We start from the raw sequence: 13,094 nt of genomic DNA, 5'->3' as shown, positions 1-13,094 counted from the left end.
TCATTTCCAAACAAAAACTTTTATAAAACTAGGAATGAGGGATAATATATATAAAAGTCAGACTAAATATTACAGAGCTACCCCTAAGTTACCACCCTCACCCGCCTTCTGCTCATCTACCCCCAACCAAAACAATCAGAGCCTCAACTCAAATACATCCCACTCATACCCAAAGGGGAAAAATGGAAACAGAAAATGTCCACGGAATGTGTTTACTACTGTTATGTCTCCCAGACCAGATGGCATTTCCATTTCCTCTAGTCTGAAGCACAAAGAAATTTTCTGCACAGTTGCATATGCCCAGAAATCTTTCTCAAATTATATCTTTTGTTGGGTGGCATAATTGGGTCTCTACAAGCAAAAAGCTAAAGGCAGGAAATGCCTATATACCTCCTCTGCTGTCGCCTTTCTCTTTAGGACATGGAACTCCTCATGTGGAAGGTCCCGAGGAAGGCTGATCCTTCTGGCACTGAACTCCATATAATGCTGTCTTTCTGCTGAGAGCTAAATTAGTCATGGCTCATTACAGAGATCTTTCCAGCACTGCTGCTCTGGTGATTTGGGACTGTGAAGGGGATGACAGTGTACAGAACAGGACCGTCTGCTCATGTCTAAGTGCTTCAATGAAAACTGTCAAATCAGTGGCTACTTCTTAACACATGAGAATCTTAAGCTCCCACATTATAAATATTTGGAGTATTTTATTTAATTGGACGACTCTGATTTTCAGACAACCAAAGATACTCATTTGAATACAATGTGTTAAGTTTGGGTGAGCTTTACATACTTGACAATGCAAATGAAAAAGTACAAAATGCCACTTCTGATAAAAAAAAAAAACATAATTCTGATAAAATACCTGATATTTTGGTGGTGAACTGGTTTGTCGCTGGAGGTCCAAAACCCTTTGCTGTGCTAGCTCGGATGGTAAAAGAGTATGTTGTCCCCGGATACAGTCCAAAAAACAGAAAGTGGGTCTCATTTCCCAGCTTCGAAACTCTTCCACTTTGATTGGATAAGTCTATTTCTGGGTCAAAGGAACTGACTGCTTTGTAGGTGATCTGCAAGAGAATAAAAATGTGATTAATTATCTGGCGCAGACAGTCCAAGATTGCATCTTCATCGACTAAACCCTTTTGAGGTATGCGCTGTCGCACACTTTCTGATAAGCTCTCCTGCTCACTTCGACTGTTCAAATCCTGGATCCACCAGGGAAGGGGCACAGGAACTGAGCCCAAACTGTTATGAGTTATTACTTTTATAGACAGAGGAACTTAAAGCTAGTAGATTAGAACATAAAGGATGAGTTCAGGTTTAAGCTAATGTCTTGAAGTTGTTTGCTTTCAAAATGTCATTTTGGAAAACAACATTCTAGTTGGTTTAAAACAGAATAGTATAATATACAACTAGCTCGAGCAGATAAGAAACTGACAAGAGTAAGCCTGATCGAAACATTGATACGTAAAGACACATGCAGCCCCATGTTTATTGCAGCATTGTTCACAGTGGCCAGGACATGGAAACAACCAAAAAGCCCATCAATAGACGACTGGATAAAGAAGATGTGGCACATATACACTATGGAATACTACTCAGCCATGAGAAATGATGACATCGGAACATTTACAGCAAAATGGTGGGATCTTGATAACATGATACGAAGCGAAATAAGTAAATCAGAAAAAAACAGGAACTGTATTATTCCATACGTAGGTGGGACATAATAGTGAAACTAAGAGACATTTATAAGAGTGTGGTGGTTACGGGGGGGAGGGGGGAATGGGAGAGGGATAGGGGGTGGGGAGGGGCACAAAGAAAACAAGATAGAAGGTGACAGAGGACAATCTGACTTTGGGTGGTGGGTATGCAACATAATTGAACGACAAGATAACCTGGACTTGTTATCTTTGAATATATGTATCCTGATTTATTGATGTCACCCCATTAAAAAAATAAAATTATATAAAAAAAAAAAAAAAAAAAGAGTAAGCCTGATCTCTCATGTAGTGGCCAAAGTTAGAGGTAGCAATGAATAGGATTACTGTCTCCTGGAAACAATGGCACTTTTAAGTGTCTCTAGCATGTGGGTCAAGATATCTGTTCCAAAAATAAATCCTGAGTACATGTCAGTAGCTCCTGATGCTACGGCTGTAGCCCTCATGACTGGCCATATTTACATCTTCTCTTTATTATAGCTGTCCATTAGAATCTTAGTCATGATAGAAGCGCTCTGTTCAGCACTGTTGAATATGGTAGCCACTAGCCACAAGTGGCTATGGAGCACTCAAAATGTGGCTAGTGAGGAAATTTAAATACAGTTTAATTTAATTTAAATTAACTAAAATTTAAATTGCCACTTATGCCTGGGAGCTGCCATTTTGAGCAGCGTCCTTCTGGACGCTTTCCTGGTATTTTCCACATAACAGGTGTTCAAAGCATGTCGGTGAGTCTGAAATATGTGGAAATAAACATAACACAGGTGTCTTTCAAGTTTGCCCTTTCAAATGAGTTTTAAAAGCATTTCGCTATAAGTACTCCATCAGCTCTCTAAGAATATACATTTTAGTAGTGATTACTAACTTCTGGTTGTAATGACATAATTTTAAATACGGAGCAGATTTAGGAGTTTTAAATTACAAAACCGAGCACTTTTCTTACTTTTAAATAGGTAAACTTACTTATAATTTATGTGCATGAACACTAACACTATTATTATAGGCAGTGATCATTGACATTCTCCTTCTTGTATTCTACCGTGTCATTATAATTAAGGAAACTTCTCTGAAAGAGTACTTAGATTGAGTTAACTAAGCTTCGGCAAGAAAGTGTCTGCTATATATATAAACATATTCGTCACTGCAGTGACTGGCACTCTGAACGCCAGGTAGCTGTCTGTCGTTGACCCTCTCACATATTTCCTACAAGGCCACTCAGAGTCAAGAGACAGGCCCATGGCCACCACCTAGCTACTGTCACTGCGGTGCACCCAGTTGCTTACTCGGACCTCCATTCTGACTCCCCCCAGAGAAAAGCATTGTTCGGAGAAGGATGATCTAAGCTAAGGCAGCATAACTGCACCCTCAAAGTTCATTTAGTCATTCAGTCAGTTATTCGAAACATATGAAGTGCATGCCTCCTTACAACCAAACATGTGCTCTGAGCTGAGCTGTCACATGGTGATTCAGACATGGCGCTGGCCTTGGAGGAGGTGACAGTCTGGAGGGGAAGGAGGGGAGCAATCCAACAATTATGATACACTATAATTAAAATAAGGACTAGCACTGCCTACCAGGGCTAGGTTAATACTCATTAATGGTTGGTGTATCTTTCATAAGAGGTAAGTAAAGAGAGAACTTGAGAATAACCTAAACTTATAGCATATTCATTTATAATATCTACACTATTCGATTTGTGTTTATTTTTTTTTAATTTTATTTATTCATTTTTAGAGAGGAGAGAGAGATAGAGAGGGAGAGAGAGGAGAGAGACACAGAGAGAAAGAAGGGGGGAGGAGCTGGAAGCATCAACCCCCATATGTGCCTTGACCAGGCAAGCCCAGGGTTTCGAACCAGCGACCTCAGCATTTACCAGGTCGACGCTTTATCCACTGTGCCACCACAGGTCAGGCTAAATTTATTTATTTATTTATTCATTTTTTTAGAGAGGAGAGGGAGAGACAGAGAGAGAGAAGGGGGGGAGGAGCTGGAAGCATCAACTCCCATATGTGCCTTGACCAGGCAAGCCCAGGGTTTCGAACTGGCGACCTCAGCATTTCCAGGTCGACGCTTTATCCACTGTGCCACCACAGGTCAGGCCTAGATTTGTGTTTTTTTTTCTCTTCTTCAAAAACCGTCCAAGTGTGCTTCCTCCTTGAGAGATACCTGCACCATTTATTGCTAAGTTTTCTTCCAACTATGATCATTGAGCTCTGCTTCCAGTTTTTACCTCTTGTCAAATGTGTTTTTATGATAATACACTGTTCCTAAGATCCCTGCTTCCCTTGGGGCAACTGTTCTAATTCCTTGGCGTGATGCCGGTCCCGGAAGAGGGGACGGAGTCTGTTCAGTATCAGTCCTCGGCTTTGGGGGAAAGCTCTGTCCATCAAACGCTCTGGCACAGGCTGGTGAATCAGAGCACACAGTGCCTCTTAGCTAAGGAAGAGTTCCCTCCTCGGGGCCCATCGAAAGCCCGTCTTAGGAAAGAAAGATTTGGCGGTCAGAAAACTTACATTTAATTACTTAAACCTGGTTCATACATTTGGCATTTTCTGTGGTATCTAGAAAAATGAACCAACCTGTTTTACTTGCCTCCATCTGATTTTTAAAACTCTGATTTATGATACATTCATACATCCCCATTGTAGTAGCATTTAGATCAGTGTTCAGCTGGGAGATCCCGGCTGCTGGAGTTGGAAAGATTAATGGGTCCCTGCTTTTGAATTATTATTCCTATTGTTCACACATTAAAGTTACTTTATTACACAAAGATATATGTTCAGTGGGATCAGAAAGAATCTGGCTATTATATTGTCTGTCTAGATATCAACATGTGACCCTTAGGAGAGCTGGACTTACTTCTTGAAACTTTAGTTGATTTCAAAGACAGTATCATTTTTGGTTAAAAAAAATCCATATTCTTGGCCCTGGCTGGTTGGCTCAGTGGTAGAGCGTTGGCCTGGTGTGCAGGAGTCCCAGGTTCGATTCCTGGCCAGGGCACACAGGAGAAGCACCTATCTGCTTCTCCACCCCTCTCCCTCTCCTTCCTCTCTGTCTCTCTCTTCCCCTCCCACAGCCAAGGCTCCACTAGAGCAAAGTTTGCCGGGGTGCTGAGGATGGCTCTGTGGCCTCTGCCTCAGGCGCAAGAATGGCTCTGATTGTGGCAGAGCAACGCCCCAGATGGGCAGAGCATCGCCCCTTGGTAGGCATGCCGGGTGGATCCTGGTCAGGCGCATGTGGGAGTCTGTCTGACTGCCTCTCCGTCTCCAGCTTCGGAAAAATACAAAAAAATTTAAAAAAAAAATCCATATTCTTGATAGCAAGACACCCCAAAACTGAGACTTTAAAATAATCATGGGTTAAAAATTTTAATTAAACGATTTTGTTCACTGAGAAAAAAAGTACAAACTTGTTTGACTTAATTATAAAACTTGGCTCTATAGAAGCTAAGCAATGAATTTTCTTAATACTTAATTCTTTTACAATGAAGCGGCCAATAAACAGCACCAATAATTTAACGTGAGTCATTTTCTTTTATCTCTTATCTTACTTTGTTTAGCTTTCAATTAACAACGATATATTTTGCATCTCAATACCAATTTTCAAAAGGCACAAGGAAACGTCGGCGTGAGGTTAGCTGGGTCAGGAAAAGGGTTTAGCGGTGATTCCTGTCTGACAGCTAACGCGTGCTCCGGCTTCTGTCAGCAGCTCTGAAAGGTATTCAAGCAGCGATGTCTAAGGAGAAACTGTCGCAATTTAAGAAGGCTAACAACATATAATTTTGTCAAATTTGCATTCAAATAAATAGTAGCTTTAAAAAATGCACCTGCTTGTTTCTATGACAATACGTATCATAAAGTAATGTGCATACAGATGTGATGATGACTGTCACCCCGTCATCACTATTATTTTCTTCCTTGAACAATGCATCAAATTCTTCTCTGTTATCTATCATTCAACCGTTTGATATGCCTCAGCAGACAAAACTATGTCAAAGAAGTCTAATGTATGTTTTACAAATACTAAGAAACCAAATACTAAGAAAAGACATTATTCTGTTGTTACTTCTGAGACAACATCTATTGACTTTGCTAATTGGATAATCAGTATTCTCCTAATAATTCAGTAGCAAAATGTTTTATAGTCAGCAGGGAATGGATTCTGTGGTTGCTACCTAATTAATTTATATATCAAAATACTTATTGTTTTAATAAAGCTGAGCGAAAAATATATTTTCTTGTATTTTATGGATAATGCAAAATCTAGAAACATCCAAATCATTATAAATATGCACTGTAAAAATACATAATTCAAAAACTCATTTTAAATATATTTGCTTCTATACAGTAACCATTATAACTATTCAAGGCATTAAACTTCTTAAAATACATGATACCATTATGCATTTTTAAATCCTAGTCTAGTTATCATAGAAATAATAATGACAACTAAATTACTAACAAGTGTATATACTACCTCATATAAAGTGATGACACCGTATGTTTGAATTGGTTCCCGCCACTGAAGAAATATTTTCTCTTCAAAGGTACTTCCTTGGATGGATTCAGTAGGAACAGCACCTGGCACTAGAGGAAGGGGGGAGGGATCAATAAATGTTTACATAATGAACCAAAAAGGAAACAAAAGATTTTCCTACACTTGATAGATTTCTCTTTGTTGAGGCACAAGATTTTAATAATCTACAGAGACACTCCATTTTCTTTTTATAAATCTGAAATTCAAAACCATGTTGACTGTCCTTATGAAGAAAAAAGTTCCCTCACATTTTTCGAGAAAGGCACAAGGAAGCATCACCTAATTGAATCAATTGGATGAAAGTCAGTAATCATCTTGAATTGAAATCATCTTGAAAAATAAACTTTTTCATTCTTCAAACATAAATAAAGAAAGCTATAGAGGAATGAGAATTCCCACCCATTGCTTATAAGGGTGTAAATTGTTAAGACATTTTAGAAAATAATGGTTTATTTAAGTAAAGCAAGTTTGTATATCATAAAACCCAATAATTCAATCTCCAGGATATTCCCTTGAAATATTCTTGCACATACATACCAGAATACATACACCAGAATGTCAACATAGCAGCATTTCAAAATAAAACTAATAAATTTGAGATAAACCAATTATTTTAATAAATTATTTTATATTCACATAATAAAATATAAAAATGATTAAAAATAAATGACAGTTATACACATCATCATGGATGAATTTTATTACTATAACATTGAGTGACAAAAGCATGCCAAAGAAGAATACATACGAACTACTGCACTTATATTTAATGTATCTATTAAAATACATGCTAAATAGAAGTTTTTTTAAAGATGTGATACAGATAAAATTATATATATAGATATATATTTAAATTTTTCATTGATTTGGTAGAGAGAGAGAGAGAGAGAGAGAGAAGCATCAACTCATTGTTTCACTTAGTTGTTCCATTTAGTTGTGTACTCATTGATTGCTTCTCCTATGTGCCCTGATTATTGGTTGAACCTGCAACTTCCAGTGCTACAGGTTGATGCTTTACCCATTGAGTAACCCGGCCAGGGCCTAAATAATATATTTGAAAAATAATATATTTGAAAAATTTATTTAATGATAATATAAGAGATTTGGGAAAGTTTGATGCCATTTTTTAAAATCTAAGCTATATAACACCTTTTGATTAGTTCATGAGAAAATCTAATAGACATAAAGAAAGTTAAAAATTTACTTGCCAATTATCTATAAAATAGCTATTATTTTTAAAGTATTATTTAACTCATCTTCATTTAAATTCTGTTTTTGAGTATGCTTTATACTATATACAATTCAGCATATTAAGTGTGTCTATCCCATTTATAAACCAGTATATCAGTACGACTTACAAAGGTACATACATTCGTGGATCATGATCAAAAATTTTTGTTATGATGTGAGTAATCAAAAAGTGGCTGGGGAGTACTCATACTTCCGAATTTCAAAATTTACTATAAAACTACAGTATTAAGACCTTGTGGTATTAGTATAAGGACTGACATATAGATCAGTGGAATAGAACTGAAGGTAAAGAAATAAACCCTCACATTTTCAGTCAATTGATTTTTATCAAGGGTGCCAGGAAAATTCAATAGAGAGAGAATAATCTTTCCAACAGTGGTGCTTAACAATTGGGTAGCCACATGCAGAAGAATGAAGTTGAGTTCTTACTGCATACCATATCTAAAAATTACACTGAAATAGAGTAAAGAGCTAAATGTAAGAGATAAAACTCTTAGAAGAAAACATTGGTACAAATATTCCTGACCTTGGATTAGGCAATTGTTTGTTAGGGAGAATATGGTGCCTCACAAGAATGTAGCTCTAATACCTGTTTCCTAAGTTCTAGGCCCTGGCAGGGCAGCTCAGTTGGTTAGAGCATCATCCTGATATGCTAAGTATATGGGTTCAATCCCCAGTCAGGGCAAATAAAAGAATCAATGAATGAATGAATAAACAACTGGAAGAACAAATCAATGTTTCTCTTTCTTTCTCTGTCCTTTACTCTTTCTCTCTCTCTAAAATCAATAAATAATTTTTAAAAAGTTCTAGGAGTTCAGGATTTGAGATATATAGTCAATATCTAAGTTCATGAAATTGAGAGTTATTCTCTCTAGTGATAGTGACCCCACTGTTTTTTGCTCTTCAAATTCAATATTGCTTGACAATTATTCTACTTCTATCTTTTCTCTGCCTTTTTTGAAGTATTTTTGTTGTAGTTGTTTTTGTTGTAGTTGTATTTGTTGTAGTTGTTAGGACTATAATCTGAAATAAAAGCTTTTCTAATGAACTGGATGCCAGTGTGCTATAAAACAATATATTTTTATTTGGAAGTAATGCATGCACCGATTTCACTGACTAGCAAGACCATTTAAGCAAACAAAATGTTATTCCATTTCTAGCTCATGTCCGTTCTTAATTTGAAACCCAAAAGTGTTGAGTAGTTTCATTCAGAAAGACATATATGCTCACCTCTAGAAATGACTATATTTATATTCCTCTCTCATTGGTTAAAACATTACTGTTGTTTAAAAAAATAAATAATTATAAACAACTTTATTGTTTTATTTAAATACTAATAAAATATTTTTGAATGTTTATTACCTACTCAATGTCATGCACATTGCTATAAAAGAAAAATAGATGGCTTCTTCTCTCAAGTAGTTTATAGATAAAACAAAAATATATAATGAGGAGAGAACAAGGAAAGGTCACAATGAGTTGCTTTGAATTGTTACAACAATAATAATTGTGCTCACCTACCAAAGGCCCCTCTTTGGCAACTACAAATAGAGGTCCATGCAAATTTCTTCCAACCGTACTATGTCTGATTATTGTAGTTATTCTCAACCTTCCAGATGAGGAAATTAACACTCAGAGACTTCAAGATCCAATAAAATGAAAGTAAGGTCAGAGGGATGAGAAAAAAGTGGGGCTCAGAGAGCTGAAGAAAGCTTTCCCCAAGGACCTTCTGAAACTTGAAAACTATGGAGGGTGTTGGATGAGATGGAACTGAGAGACAGCCAAGTAGGCAGCAGTGACAACAGGGGACAAGAAAGAGCCTGGGACAGAAGAACTGTGGCATAAAAGATCAATGCTGAGGTGACATTTTTACAGTATGAGCTGTAGTAGTGAAAGTTATTAGTTCTAGAGTATAGGTCAAGAATACAGTAGACCTTGAAAGTTAAAACTTGGATAAAGAAGGACATTGAAGGTTCTTGTGGAGAAAAATGACATGATGATGTATTTCACAGATTAGTTTAGGGAGTGAGTAGAGGGCATTAAAGTGGGGAAAAATAGAACCACAAAGAAAGGGTAAAACGTATGGAAATTTCAGAACTGAGTGTTCAGAACTGAATATAGGTTATGGAAGCTGAAAGAAAAGAACAATTTAATATCATGGAAGTAGAAAGAACAGGAGTTGGAACCAAAATAAACAATAAATTGCAGGGCAGAAAGGGTCCAGAGAAGACCTGTTGACAATGCTGAAACCTTCATTCTTATTTCCTGGGAGATGAGGAAGAGTGGGAAGAATAGAAATAGGGTTTCCAGTCTCAGCCTTGACTGAGTGACTGCTATAAAACTAATGCTCCTAACAAAAACAAGTGTAATAAAATAGCTATTTGACTGCAACCAATTTTTTTAAGTATGGAAGGACTTTAAGGGGCAAAAAAAGAGAGAGAGAAGGTTGTGAGAAGTGCCTCATTTACTCTGGCTATTTCCATGTTTTTCTTTTTTCTTTTTCTGTGAGAGAGACAGAGAAAGGGACAGATAGGAACAGACAAAGAAAGGGAGAGAGATGAGAAGCATCAATTCTTCATTGCAGCTCCTTAGTTGTTCATTGATTACTCTCTCAGATGTGCCTTGACTGGGAGGCTATAGCAGAGTGAGTGACCCCTTGCTCAAGCCAGTGACCTTGGGCTCAAGCCAGTGATGTGTAGGTTCAAGCCAGTGACCATGGGGTCATGCCTATGATTCCACAGTCAAACCAGTGACCTTGGGTATTTGAACCTGGGCCCTCTGCATCCCAGTCCAATGCTCTATCCACTGTGCCATAGCCTGGTCAGGCTCCATGTTTTTCTTCTATGGTAATATACATGGTATTATATAGGTAACAAATATGTAGCTCTTTAAATGAAATAAAGTGCTATAAATATGTAATTTGTTATAATCAATGATCAAAGATCATAATCAGCTACATGAAGAAACAAAAAATTAAATATGTATTTTTTCCCAGGAATAAGTAAGTATATTCATTTAGTGAGCTTCCCAAGTTCTTTTGAGACTTATTTGGATGTCTGACAAATGAATTTTAGGTCAAATATATGATACGCTATCACTGTATTTTACATGCTGTATGAACACATGATTGTACATGAGAGTCCCTGTATAATTGATATAAAAGCTCATTCATATCATGCTATGGGATTAGAGGTGTAATTTTACTATTTTAAATAATTTTAGAGATTAATTGCAGTTGTGTATTTACTTTTATTGATGAATTGCTGCTAATGTGTGTAGCCTATTTGTTAAATTATTTTTTATGAAGGTAATATTCAATTACAGCATTATTCTTATGGGAAAATATGATCTATTTCATGACCGCAAACCTAATGAGGTGATTTCTCAGCACTGCACTGAAACACAAGGGCAGCCTCTATTTTAGGCTGGGTTTTTATCTGTACTATGAAAAATGTTTCAGAATGCCTTTTAAATATATTTAAATGAACATTTTATATAAATAATCTAGTAACTGAAATAACAACTCTTCAGTCCAACATAATAATAAAAGTTGAATGCAGAATTATTTAGAGCAATACAGAATCATTATATATAGAAAAGGGATGGTGTGACTCAAAGAATTAAAATAAACATCTACATCTTGACTTCCTGTACCCTTTTTAATCAGTGCTTACATATACAGAAGCACAGATACATGTTTATATTTTATTACTCAACCTAGTAAGTAATTTCAAAGAAACAAAAGATGCTTTTTTTTTTATGGAAAGGATATCAATTTCACGTAAAGATATTTAAAGGTACTCACGATCTTCATCGGTCTGCACTATGAGTTCCTGACTTTCTTTCCGTCCCTCGGGGTTCATGAGGATGAGTTTCACACTAACATTGGTATATGGTGAGAGGTTAGTGATCGTATGTTGAGGGTGTGAATTATCTGTGTCCCAGCTTACTTCTTCTCGCACCTGCTCCTGTCCTCCAACTTGGTAACAGTAATGGACTGTGAGATTGTAACTATGACAACGAGTCACATTATATCCAAATGGCTCCCAGCGTATAGTGATTTGTCGAGATTTGACTTCTACCACTTCCAGTTTTCTTGGGCCTCGCATGGGATCTATTTAGAAAAGAAAAGAAAGAAAAATGAAACATACGTGAAAAGAATTTTAAAAGCTCTGGTGAAGCCCAGATGTCACAGATAGTCCTACTTGTCCCCAGCAGACCTACTGGTCTCTTCTTCTGGAATGATGAAATCTTTAAATCTTATCGCAGCATGCGGCCACTCAGAATAAAGACCAAATAAAATTACAGCAAGATGGGACCATGTGCCTATGTTCTGGTGAAGCAGAATAGATGAGAAGTCAAGAACAGTTTCTGGGAGGTGTCCTTATAAACAAAGGCTCACCATCTTCCTTCCTGTTAGCTGGACTGAGGACAGGATATTTGTTGCTTATGTGGCCATGATGAAACATGAGGTTCTTACACATTAAGGATTCAAAGCAATGATGACAAAGGAGCTATATATAGTTCCTGATAATCACTGAGTCACCATACCAGCTTTGAACTGCCTACTTCCAAATGCTTCTTTAGAGATAAGTAAAATGCTTTTATTTAAGCTTCTGTTTCCTCTGGGTCTCTGATATAAGAATCCAATCTATTTTTTTTAAAAATTCAATTTATAGGGGTGACACTGGTTAATACGATTATATAAGTTTTAAGTGTACAATTCTATAATATATCATCTGTATATTGTATTGTGTGCCCACCATCCAGAGTCATATCTTTGACCCCCTTACCCCTGACTACCCCATCCCCTCCCTCTGGTAACTACCATACTGTTATGTGCTTATAAATTTTTGTTTTTCTTGTTAGTTCATTTGTTGCTTTCAGTTTTATATCACATATGAGTGGGGGGGGGAACAATCTTAATGCAAAGCTTTATATATTTTTAAATTAATTTATAATTATATAGTTGAAAAACATAAGTAAAAACTTGAGTATTGGCCCTGGCTGGTTGGCTCAGTGGTAGAGCATCGGCCTGGCGTGCAGGAGTCCCGGGTTTGATTCCCGGCCAGGGCACACAGGAGAGGCACCCATCTGCTTCTCCCTCCCTCCCCCTCTCCTTCCTCTCTGTCTCTCTCTTCCCCTCCAGAAGCCAAGGCTCCATTGGAGCAAAGTTGGCCCGGGAGCTGAGGATGGCTCCATGGCCTCTGCCTCAGGCGCTAGAATGGCTCTGGTTGCAACAGAGCAATGCCCCAGATGGGCAGAACATCGCCCCCTGGTGGGCTTGCCGGGTGGATCCCGGTCGGGCGCATGCGGGAGTATGACTGCCTCCCCGTTTCCAACTTCAGAAAAATACAAAAAAAAAAACAAAAACCCAAAATTCGAGTATTTACCATGAACTAATATAATGATGAAATTAAGTTCTGAGCAGAAGTTCAGGTCTCTGAGTTTTGATTTGTATACAATTCCATGCAATCAATGCTAAAGTATTTCTTTCCTATCCCTCACAATGTCTTAAAATTATTCCTTAGCCTGGGCTCCACATACAGAATTTCTAGCTTAGAAATCTAAATGACATGTAGGGAATATAAG

At 37.3% G+C, this 13,094-nt stretch overlaps 1 protein-coding gene across 4 annotated transcripts in view; it reads right to left on the bottom strand.

Moving 5' to 3' along the window:
* PTPRM (protein tyrosine phosphatase receptor type M) overlaps positions 1 to 13,094 on the bottom strand; it is an 893,280-nt gene that overhangs the window by 336,268 nt on the left and 543,918 nt on the right. For all 4 annotated transcript variants that reach the window (XM_066353181.1, XM_066353183.1, XM_066353180.1 and 1 more), the window contains exons 8-10: positions 11,308 to 11,616; positions 6,192 to 6,301; positions 860 to 1,061 (exon numbers count right to left, since the gene is read on the bottom strand). In XM_066353181.1, the coding sequence (XP_066209278.1) occupies positions 860 to 1,061; positions 6,192 to 6,301; positions 11,308 to 11,616 (621 nt within the window). The remainder of the gene's footprint in view (positions 1 to 859; positions 1,062 to 6,191; positions 6,302 to 11,307; positions 11,617 to 13,094) is intronic.

The sequence above is a fragment of the Saccopteryx leptura genome, chromosome 11, assembly GCF_036850995.1.
Source record: "Saccopteryx leptura isolate mSacLep1 chromosome 11, mSacLep1_pri_phased_curated, whole genome shotgun sequence".
In the NCBI taxonomy this organism is placed as follows: domain Eukaryota; kingdom Metazoa; phylum Chordata; class Mammalia; order Chiroptera; family Emballonuridae; genus Saccopteryx; species Saccopteryx leptura.
Note: the sequence above shows the minus strand (reverse complement) of the source record. Positions and strands in the feature narration are given on the sequence as shown.